The following is a 12,146-nucleotide window of genomic DNA, read 5'->3' as shown; positions in this document are numbered from 1 at the left end:
GAACTGGTTTATAAAGCACTACCGCAACATATTTTGGGCGAAATTGATGTGTTAAATTGAGCTCCACATGAACTTGTGAGGTCCATCCCATTTTCTTTATATTAGTCAATTTTTGTTACACAAGTGCTACAAGTAATTGTTAAAAAGGAATAGTGATAAGAGTTGAAAAAAAAGATTTGGTGGTTGGCAAATTGGTAAGATTTGCAACCCTTTGGACTTTGCTACATTTGCCTACGTCATTAGTGACATAGGCATTGTTTTCCCCTTCAATAAATAGAGCATTTTTTCTCGTTCGTAGAACACACCAAGTTAGAGAGAAAAAATATATTTTGAGAGCAAAGTGAGGTATTTCATAGACTATACAAGAAAAATAGTCTATGAAAAAAATAGAGTGTGAGCGATATTTTAGTAAGGTGTAAATCAAAAGAGTGTTATTCCTTTTGAGTGTGTTGTAGTCACTTTGAATATTGTATTCGTGACTACACAGTGTAAAAATTCCTTGCTATAGTGATATCAGTTGCTCCTCTTAGCCCGTGGTTTTTTCCCTTATTTAAAAGGGTTTCCACGTAAAATTCTTGGTGTCATTATTTTCCCATTTTATTTCCATTATTTTGACCATATATATTTTTGTGTTAGTCCGCGTTTTCCCAACAAACTAGTATCAGAGCCAAGGTTTTATCCGAGTATGCTCTGTGGTTGCAGCACAGTCTGAACTTCCTTATTAGAAAAGATTTACTTTGGTTTGCAATAACTATTTTGTTGGGAAAAATGATGGAAGCCAATACAAGTAGAATGGTTACTTTGAATGGTGTTGATAATGTCATTTGGAAGGGGAAAATGGAAGATCTGTTTTATATCAAAAAAAATTACAAACCAGTCTTTACCATTGTAAAGCCTGAAAATAAAACAGATGAAGAAATTTGTTGCACAGGCAGTTTTGTGGATTCATTAGGCAATGGGTTGACGATAATGTGTTGAACCATATTTCTGGAGAGACACATGCTCGAACCATATGGGAGCATCTTGAAAGTTATTATGCTCGGAAGACTGGCAACAACAAAACGTTCTTAATAAAGCATATGTTGAGTGTAAAGTAGCATGATGGTTCTCCGATGACAGACCATCTAAATAATTTTCAGGGGATCATGAACCAATTATTTGCTATGGGCATCAAATTTGATGAAGAAATTTAAGGCTTGCTTCTACTTGGTTCCCTACCAGACTCTTGGGAAACATTTAGAACTTCATTGTCAAATTCTGCTCTGGATGGTGTGATCTTTACGGATTCCGCCAAGAGTAGTGTCTTGAATGAAGAGATGAGAAGAAAATCTCTAGGTTCTTCTTCGTTGGATGTCCTAGTGACTGGACCTAAGGGGAGAAACAAAACTCGTGGTTCTCAGAATAGAGAACAAAATAGGAGCAAATCCAGAGGCAGACTTAAGGATATTGAGTGCTATCATTATGGCATGAAATGGCACACAAAGAAGTTCTGCAGGAAGTTGAAAAGGGAGAACAAAAACAAAGAGGAAACTAAAGAAGATGTCAATGAAAATTGCCTAGCCACCATCACCACAGAAGATCTTATTACCGTCCTTGATGCGGATATGATAAATATTGCTTGTGATGAGTCAAGCTGGATTGTGGACACTGGTGCCTCATCTCACGTGACATCAAGAAAGGATTTTTTTTCTTCCTATACTCCTAGTGATTTTGGAACCTTGAGTATGGGTAATGAGACTATTTCTAGGATGGTTGGTATTGGTACAATTTGTTTGGAACCTAGTGTTGGAACTAAACTAGTTTTGAACAATGTGAAACATGCACCTAATTTCTTGTCACGACCCAGGGGTACCCCCTAGACATAACACGGCGTACTTGACCCCGAAAGGGTCTCATACAAGCCTCATAGCATAACTTGAACATAAGAGCATAGGAAAATAGTGCGGAATTTAAAACTTTTCTTTACAGCTTTCACTCTTAAAGCCCTAGGAATCATCTTCATGTTACAAGCCTTACTCTCAAGCAATGCCTCACATGATCATTAAGTATACCTAGTTCTCAAGGTAACCTAACCACATTCCTCATTCTTGATCAATTATAGTAATATAGGAAACATATAAACTCAATCTCAATACTACACAACCATAATGCATCATATAAATCATAATCAAGTCAATTCATGTTTAGAAGTTTTACCCTAAATCAATCCATGTCTAGGCGATCTAATCTAAGGCATTACATGAATAAGTTCATCAATCTTATAAGGTCACCTCTAACCCTCAATTTGCCTCTTTCATGGCATAACCCTAGACTATATCAATTTCATCATATGATCTTAGGATAATCAATTATACATGTATATTCATACTTAAATCATTCAATTCATCATAACTAACTTGCATCCAATCAATTGGACCAACTTGCATAACCACCACGTAATGTAAAGGAGAACCATAACTAGGATTGGGGGTCTCATGGATTCTTGAAGGAGTTGAGATAAAATCATATAAAATCAATCATACATTCATAAACAACATAATTTAACCTTTAAAAGCAACATTAAAAGGAATCCATGGAGTTGAATTGAAACCCTAGCTAATTGAGTTTTCTAGAATTGAGGTAAAAGCTTTTGAAAGGGCTCATTGGGTGATAGCTTCCCAAGGATGAAGAACTCCCATACCTTTTGTAGAATCCAACCAAATTCGTATTGAAAAGCTCTCATCTTGAAGCTCTAACTTGGTTTCTTCTTCGTTCTTCAATGGAGGTTCTAGAGAGAAGATTCTTGGAGAGGGAGGTAGTTGGTTTTGATTTGGGGTCTTGGGTTATAATAAATTATTGAGGTGTTTAATACCTTAAAATACTTTATATATATGAAATAAACCCATATTAAACGACCCTTAATGAAAACAACTTAAAAATGAATTTCCTAAACTAACCACCCTTTGGCCGAGTCTAAGGCAACCTACAGGTGCAAACCACGAGACCCCCACCCACAGACCGTGGATGGGCTCACGCCCCATACTGTGGGGTTTTGGTTTGAGTCTGCAACATGGACTTGGGGTCCTTGACCTACGAAGGCCATCCACGAGGCGTGGATGGACCTACGGGGCGTAGGTCCCCATCCGTAGGTCATGAGATTTTGGCAGCTTTTTGGTTTTAGGCAGCCTTGGGGGTTTAGACTTTAGGGTCCCCCTCAATGACCCTTGGTTTGTCTTTGAGGGGTCATACCTTGAAGTTTAACCCCTAGACACCTCAACCTAAGATCTTGTAGTCCATATACAACCTACAACCAAACATCAACCTCAAAAGCTCACATGTAAGGCTCTAGTTTCACCTACTAGTTTCCATTAGGCTCTATCTTGGTCTTACTAGTTTTTCGGGTTGTTACATTTCTATTGGTGTTTTGGATGATGAAGGATATGTTAGTACCAACGGTGATGGAAAATGGAAACTCATTAAGGGTTCCTTAGTTGTGGCTCGTGGTAACAAACGTTGTGGTCTATACTGGACTACGGGCTCTACTTGTGTTGATATGGTGAATGCTTTTGAGAGCAATAACTCTTCAACGTTATGGCACAAGAGGCTTAGCCATATTAGCGAGAAAGGACTTAATAATTATTGTCAAATTTCAAAAGTGCTAAATTAGAAAAGTGTGAGCACTGCTTTGCTGGGAAACAAAATAGAGTTTTCTTTAAGTCCTACCCTCCTTCGAGAAAGACAGAGTTGCTTGAGTTGGTGCACTCTGATTTATGTGGTCCAATGAAGACAGGGACATTGGATGGTGCACTCTACTTTGTCACTTTTATTGACAACTGCTTGAGAAAACTTTGAGTTTATGTCTTGAATACTAAAGACCAAGTATTAGGTGTCTTCGAGCAGTTTCAGGCCTCAGTTGGAAGAGAAACTGGAAAGGAATTGAAATGTATTCGTATTGATAATGGTGGTGAATATTGTGGACCATTTGATGAATACTGCAAGCATCAAGGTATTAGACACCAGAAGACTCCTCCTAAGACTCCTCAGCTTAATGGTTTAGCTAAGAGCATGAACAGGACCTTGATGGAAAGAGTTAGATGTTTGATTTCTGAAGCAAAGTTGCCGAACTCATTTTGGGGTGAGGCTTTATTGACCGTTGCACATGTTATTAATCTATCTCCTACTATTGCTTTACAAAGTGATGTTCCAAATAGAGTTTGGTATGGAAAAGATGTTTCCTATGATCATTTAAGAGTATTTGGTTGCAAAACTTTTGTACATGTGCCAAAAGTTGAGAGGTCAAAGTTAGATGCTAAGACAAGGCAGTGCATCTTCATTGGATATGGCCTTGATGAATTTGGTTACAGGCTATATGATACAATTGAGAAGAAACTTGTGAGAAGCCATGATATTATTTTTATGGAGAATCAAACTATTGAAGGTATTGACAAAGCGGAGAAGTTAGAATCTTCAAGTTTTGATGGTATAGTTCATCATGATGAAGTTCCTCACACAAGTATGCATGATGTTATTGGGCTTGATAATAATGGTGATGCCCAGAATCATGTATCGAATCAACACATTGAGGTTGATAATAACAATGATGTTGTTATTGATGATCCTCTTGCTCATGAAGTTGTGGACGAATCAAATATTCTGCTTAGGAGGTCCACAAGACAGTGGGTTCCTTCCTCTTGTTATTCACCCAATGAGTATGTATTACTCACTGACGGGGGAGAACTTGAATGTTATGAGGAGGCCATGGAAGATGAGCACAAGGATCAATGGATTGAAGCCATGCAAGATGAGATGAAGTCTCTGCATGAGAATCACACTTATGAGTTGGTAAAATTGTCCAAGGGCATGAGAGCTTTAAAGAACAAGTGGGTGTTCAAAGTTAAAGTTGAAGAACACAACTTGAAGCCCAGATACAAAGCTAGATTGGTTGTTAAGGGATTTGGTCAAAGGAAAGGTATTGACTTTGACAAAATATTTTCTCCTATCGTAAAAATGCCCTCGATTCGTACAGTTCTAGGTTTAGCTGCTAGTCTTAATTTAGAGATTGAGAAGATGGATGTGAAGACGGCTTTCCTTCACAGTGACCTAGAATAAGAAATTTATATGGAACAGCTTCAAAGTAGAAGGTAAAGAAAATTTTGTGTGCAAACTCAGAAAGAGTCTTTATGGCTTAAAGCAAGCTCCAAGACAGTGGTACAAGAAGTTTGAATCTATTATTGGGGAGCAAGGATATAAGAAGACTTCTTCAGATCATTGTGTATTTGTACAACAATTTTCTGACGATTGATTTTATCATCCTCTTGCTGTTGTGGATGATATGTTGATTGTGGGCAAGAATACTTCCAAGATTGACGAGTTGAAGAAAGAGTTGCGTAAGTCTTTTGCTATGAAAGACTTGGGTCATGCCAAGCAAATTTTGGGCATGAGAATTACTCGTCTCAGAGATGAAAGAAAGATTTATTTGTCATAGAAGAAGTACATTAAACGTGTACTAGAGCACTTCAATATGAAGAATGCTAAGCCTGTTATTACACCTCTTGCTGGTCATATGAAGTTGAGCAAGAAGATGTGTCCTACAGCTAGGGAGGAAAAAGAGAGCATGGCCAAAGTTCCATATTCCTCTGTTGTCGGAAGTCTAATGTATACAGTGGTATGTACTAGACCTGATATTGCTCACGCAGTTGGTGTTGTCAGCAGATTTCTGGACAATCCAGGAAAAGAGCATTGGGAAGTTGTGAAGTGGATACTCAGGTATCTTAGAGGAAGCTCAGATGAATGCTTGTGTTTGGGAGCATCAAATCCAATCTTGAAGGGCTATACAGATTGCAGGTGACCTTGATAACAGAAAATCCATTACTGGATATTTGTTTATTTTTTCAGGGGAAGCTATATCATGGCAATCGAAGTTGCAGAAGTGTGTTGCACTATCTACAACTGAAGCTGAGTATATTGCGGCTACTGAAGCCAACAAGGAGATGATATGGCTAAAGTGATTTCTTCAAGAGCTTGGTTTGCATCAGATGGAGTATATTGTCTATTGTGACAACCAGAGTGCAATAGACTTGAGCAAGAACTCCATGTACCATGCAAGGATAAAACACATCGACGTCAGATATCATTGGATTCGTGAGGAAGTGGAGAGTGAACCATTTCGTCAAAAAGATCCACACAAGTGAAAATCCTGCAGATATGTTGAACAAAACGATATTGAAAGACAAGTTTGAGTTATGCAAAGAACTTGTGGGTATGAGCTCTCTCTAACGAAGAGGAAGATACCTCCTTCTAGTGCATGGGACTGGAGGGGGAGATTTGTGAGGTCCATCCCATGTTCTTTATATTAGTCAATTTTTGCTATTCAAGTGCTACAAGTAATTGTTAAAAAGGAATAGTGATAAGAGTTGGAAAAAAAATTGGTGGTTGGCAAATTGATAAGATTTGCAACCCTTTGGACTTGGCTACATTTGCTTATGTCATTAGTGACATAGGCATGATTTTTCCCTTCTATAATAGAGCATTCTTGCTCATTTGTAGAACACACCAAGTTAGAGAGAAAATATATATTTTGAGAGCAAAGTGAAGTATTCCATAGACTATACAAGAAAAATAGTCTGCGAAGAAAAATAGAGTGTGAGCGATATTTTAGTAAGGTGTAAATTAAAAGAGTGTTATTTCTTTTGAGTGTGTTGTAGTCACTTTGAATATTGTATTCGTGACTACACAGTGTAAAAATTTCTTGCTATAGTGATATCAGTTGCTCATCTTGGCCCGTGGTTTTTTTCCTTATTTAAAAGGGTTTCCACGTAAAATTCTTGGTGTCATTATTTTCCCATTTTATTTTCATTATTTTGACCATATATATTTTTGTGTTAGTCCGCGTTTTCTCAACATAACTGTTGTGTTCTTTTTTTAGGATGAGCTATAGACAGATAGATAGACTCTTTAGCAGTGACAATTTTATCTCCGGATTGATTGTCACCATCTTGGTCTCCCCCTCCTAAAAACAACGAGCTTCCCTTTTAATTTGGACTTAACCATTTATGAGTGAGAGTAAGTGCATGTTGATAAAAATTTAGAATTGGAAAATAACATTGGTCATGCGAAGGTGACGATAAAAATTTAGAATTGGAAAGGACATAGAAAACTCACAATTTTGAAGAACCACGTTACAAGGCAAGATATTTTTTCAAACCCTAACACAGAACAAATGAATGTGGCAACTGCAATCAAAATGAACTCACATTAAAAGAATCTATGAAGATTCGCAATAAAATTTCATTTTGTGTTGAGTTATTAAAAGTCAACCAAATATTTGAGCAACACTTGAGGGAATGGTAGAAGAAAACTATATCAAGGAATAAAATTTGTAGTTGATAATATATAAACCATAAAAGAAAGTGATCAACTAGCAATACTATTACACTCATTCATTAAAAGGGTTCTTAACATATGTGTGACAATGTAAACTTTATATAGAAAGGTTCTTACATTAGTTTTATGTCATTAACGACCACACGAAGCACGAAAAAATTACCTAGTATATATATGTATAATAGAGAACCCTCAACCCGGTGAGGCGGAGCTCTCTAAGGGCTATAACACAATTTATTTGTTTTCTATTTTTAACTTCATATATACAGAAGGCCAAAAGTTATGACTTTACTAAACAGTCATCACTTTTGGAAAAAAAAAACAATTGTTTTCTAATCCCTAAAACGTTTCAATGATTCCTCCTTCCCAAAATACAGTTGTTCCTTGTGGTTTTGGACACTTGAAAAGTATCTTATCAGTTAGCCTATGTTGCTCAAGTTGAGTCTAAACATTACTCCCTCTGTTTCTTTTTATATGTCATCCTTTTTTATAAATAGTTGAACTTGTCATTTTATAAAATCAATGCATAAATTATCATATTATTCCTTTTTTACCCTTGTGAGTTATTAGCCTTGAAAATATATATTTGACCAACTTAGAAAAATTAAGTAAATGATTCATGTTCATTGGTTAAATTAATTAATCAAATTCATTGATTGAAAACTTGAGTTCCAAAAAAATTAAATAGGAATAGAATAGTAAACTTACTTAGTTTCTTAATGCACCTGAAATCCAAAATGGCAACATATAAATAGGAACGGAGGAAGTAGATATATGTGTGTGTTACCATTTTAACAAATAAAAATGAGGGTATAACTTTTTTTTTGTCTTCTGCTTCCTGATACTGTTATACATTAAAAAGGATTTATTTTATTTCTAAACATGATACCATCTACATTTTCTAAAATAACTATTTGCAATTTAGTTTTCTACATTACTAATAATGGACTATTTTACTGACACTAAGAATGATATGTATAAAAATATAATTCAAGTCTACCTTGGTATGTTATATTATTTATCGTACCTTCACATCATCATAATATTCAGTCAAGAGTCGCTATAATAATTTTGAAAGGAAATGTTAGAAAAAAAAATTGAAAAATTATATTAAGTTATAAAAACATAAAATTGACATTAAATAAGAAACATCAATTATAATAGTCAAATTAATCTCACAACATATTGTTAAGTTTTTGCTCTAGTCTTTACAATTAAGAGCCCTTGTCCCAAAATATAAACGTAGGGCAAAACCTCCCTTCGAATAATTCAAGCGTAAATAGAAGATATTACGTTTCGTCACACACTTGTTTGGATACTATCTCCCTTTCTATTTACATTCATTTCCACAAAATTTCTGCTTCTTCAATTCTTTCTCTGAAAAAACTCTCTCTCTCCACAGCCCCTCCTGTTCTGGTGTCCTTCTCCCACCAAAAAAAAAAACTTATAGAAAATAATATCTGACATGGGAGAATCTACTAAATCGCCATCATCTGCCTCGAAATATTATGGAATTTTAGAAATTCCAAAATCAGCATCCCTCAAAGATATTTGCAAAGCGTACAAACATCTTGTTAAGAAATGGCATCCTGATAGAAATAAATCCAATCAAGCTGAAGCTGTAGACAAGTTTCGATCCATCAATGAAGCTTATAGGGTATGTACATGCATAACTTGTCATATACTATTATTATTTAATTATCATTTATCAATCCATGTTATGAGCGTAATATTTTTGAACTAAAACATTCAAAATTTAAAATTTAAAAATATAAATATAGTAGGTTGTTAGAATTTTAAAATATACTTAACTTGTTTACAAATGTGATTCCAGGTTCTTAGCAAGAAAAAGAGAGAGGAAGCAGACTTATTTAAAAGTGATGCAGCAAAAACACCTAAAAAAAACTCAAGAGATGAGGAGGAGGATGAGTTACAAATTTCAAGTCCCACACTCCTTTCAAGAACAACGAGTCGAATCAGCCCAACAGTAGATTTTTACACGTCCATGCCAGCATGTTTTACGATGAGTGGAACCAACACTCCCACAACCCCTGGCACCCCTGTATCAGATCAACCTCCAAATTACCTTTCCAAAGTTGCGAGCAAGCCCATCATTTTTTCTCAGTCTACTTCTCGGAGAAAGCCTCAACCAATTGAGAAGAAATTGGAATGTACACTTGAGGAATTGTGCAATGGATGCGTCAAGAAGGTCATAATAACAAGAGATGTCGTTGCAACAACAGGGTACATATATTATATTCTACATTTTTGTTTCCTTTCAGATGAAATTAAAATTTCAATTTTGTTCCTTTGAGGATCAATAAGCATTATGAACTAATAATAACTCCAGAGGTGGACCCACACCTTTAGGAGCGGGGTACATGTGTACTCGCTAACTTAAAAAAAAATCATATGTATATCTATTTTGAGAATCTGACAAAAACTAAGATATAGTAAGCAGTGCACCCATAAAAAGCATAAGAGAAACCACCCTTGAGACCAGGGTTCAAATCCATATATAAAACCATGAGCTAGGGTAATCCTGGGTTCGCCTCTCTATAACACTAAATGATATTTTGTAACTTGCAGGCTAATTGTTAAAGAGGAAGAAGTCGTAACGATAATGGTGAAGCCAGGATGGAAGAGAGGAACAAAAATTACTTTTGAAGGTAAAGGGGATGAGAGAGCAGGAGATATAATATTCTCAATTGATGAGAAAACACATCCACTATACAAAAGAGAAGGAGATGACTTACTTCTTGGAGTTGAAGTCCCTCTAGTACAAGCTCTCACAGGGTGTACAATCACTGTACCTCTTTTGGCCGGAGACGAAGTAATGACTATGTCATTTGATGATGAAATCATTCATCCAGGATTTGAGAAAATCATACCAGGCCAAGGCATGCCTAAACCTAAACAGGAAAGTACAAATAGAGGAGACCTTGTACTTCAGTTTCTTATCCAATTTCCTTTAGAATTGAGTGAGGAACAAAAGTCTGAGGCTGTTAGTATACTTGAGAATCATTCATAGTTTTCGGGTTCTTCTTTATAATTATGTAAATTGCTTGTATTCTTAGAACTTTTTAATGGAGTTTTTGTGTGTTACAAGTGAAAATCAAATGTCATGTTTTCCATTACAAAAATTTACTTAAAAGGAGAAAAAGTTAGTGTTGTTAGTAAAAAAGGATACTCTTCCTTCTAGAAAAGTTTACTCTTAACAATACTCAAGTAGTGTAACGTGTCTAAAGTCTATCACTGGGCTCGAGGATAATTCGTGTCATACTGAAAGTCATTGTTAGTATGCATTGACTAGAAAAAGGGATTGGACCAAGAGAAGAAGGTACTCTAAATGTTGTATGAACCTTGCATTATTGAAATGCTAGTGGTCTAGGATACACCAAGGGAGCATGTTGCAAATTTGCACATAATAATAGGTACCATTCTAGCATCCATATGGCATTGAATGTTGAGAACAAAAGATGTAGCCTCCATTAAACTGTTGTCGAGGAATCATAATGTTGAAGAATTCACTTGGGAATCTGAACACTCTATGAGTTCCAAATATGCACACTTGCTTCAAGAGCATATAGAAGGTTTATTTATCTATCTATCTATCTGATTTACATCTGTTGTTGATCTTGTATTTCTAAAATACTTGGAACAAAAACTTTGAAAAACTTGGTAAGAAATAACAAAGTTTAAAGAGTATTTTCAATACTAGAAAATTAAAACCAGTAGAGAAAATAGAATCAGAACCAGATTAGAAACAATATACAAAATATTTTTCTCAAAGAAGAAAATTGAGCCCATTGAATGCATAGTGTTCCTTTAAGGAAATTATTCCCCTCAAGTACCAAAGGTTAATGGAATATATCCTCCCAAGATAGAACAATCTTACTCACCGGTGTATCGGTACCTATACCCACGGTGTCAGCGAACCACTCAACGGCAGTAAAGTACATACACTTAGAATACTAGATTTAGTATAGAAGAGAAGTCCAGAAAACTAGTTGTTTTATAATGAGAGGTAATCCTTCTATTTATAGACAGCAAAAGGTAGTGTGAATAGATATTTATTGTGCTTTATCGAAAGGTCAACCCTTCGGAAAGGTCACAACCTTTCATAAAAGTCACAACTTTTCAAACCAACCTATAGGAGATCTACACCTCCTACCATAAAGAGCCTCAAATGGAGTCATACCAACACTTGAATGATAGTTATTATTATAAGCAAATTCAATCAAAGGCAAATGATCATCCTAATTACCCTTGAAGTCAATCACACAATCTCTCAACATATTTTCCAAAGTCTGAATAGTATGCTCTGCTTGCCCATCAATTTTAGGATGTACTAAGCTTGACACGAGTACCATAATGGATAGGGGCACTCCATGCAACTTAATCATCTCCGTTAGATTCAACTTAGCATAAGCTTTCACCAAATAAAAAATTGAGGATCTGTTGTATTGCGGCTAATACATGTCTAATAATGCCCTAAAAACTTATTTTCTTATCAAATATAGATATTCTATTAAAGAGTATATGCTTTAATTTGTGATACTGCAGAAATAAGGTGATGAAATTTTTTTGTTCCCACTTTTAGTAATATATGATGATATATGATATATGATATGATATGAGGATTCATAGGAGGGAACAAATCAAAAAGGATTTCTATGAAACAGGTAAGGAGATATGAAAAGGCCTTAGGTTAAAAAGTCAACAATGAAAAATGTTTCTTTGTCACGGCTAAAAAAAATCCACAAGCACGATCAATAGGATGA

General features: G+C 35.5%; 1 protein-coding gene across 1 annotated transcript; it reads left to right on the top strand.

The window, feature by feature from the left end:
• The first annotated feature begins 8,800 nt into the window (after positions 1–8,800).
• Positions 8,801–10,421, top strand: LOC102595235 (dnaJ protein homolog 1-like). Its single transcript, XM_006352068.1, has 3 exons — positions 8,801–9,019; positions 9,197–9,606; positions 9,952–10,421. Exons 1-3 carry the CDS (start codon positions 8,828–8,830, stop codon positions 10,391–10,393), a joined length of 1,044 nt encoding a protein of 347 aa, XP_006352130.1. The 5' UTR covers positions 8,801–8,827; the 3' UTR covers positions 10,394–10,421.
• The last annotated feature ends 1,725 nt before the right edge of the window (positions 10,422–12,146 follow it).

The sequence above is a fragment of the Solanum tuberosum genome, unplaced genomic scaffold (genome assembly GCF_000226075.1).
Source record: "Solanum tuberosum cultivar DM 1-3 516 R44 unplaced genomic scaffold, SolTub_3.0 scf00137, whole genome shotgun sequence".
NCBI lineage: Eukaryota > Viridiplantae > Streptophyta > Magnoliopsida > Solanales > Solanaceae > Solanum > Solanum tuberosum.
The sequence above is the reverse complement of the archived record's forward strand: the minus strand, read 5'-3'. Positions and strand labels throughout refer to the sequence as shown.

Excerpts from the sequence above, each read along its gene's own strand:
- LOC102595235 (XM_006352068.1), top strand. The coding sequence starts at position 8,828 with ATGGGAGAATCTACTAAATCGCCATCATCTGCCTCGAAATATTATGGA. Across the intron at positions 9,020-9,196 it reads CCATCAATGAAGCTTATAGG|GTTCTTAGCAAGAAAAAGAG; the intron begins GTATGTACATGC and ends ATGTGATTCCAG. Across the intron at positions 9,607-9,951 it reads GATGTCGTTGCAACAACAGG|GCTAATTGTTAAAGAGGAAG; the intron begins GTACATATATTA and ends TGTAACTTGCAG.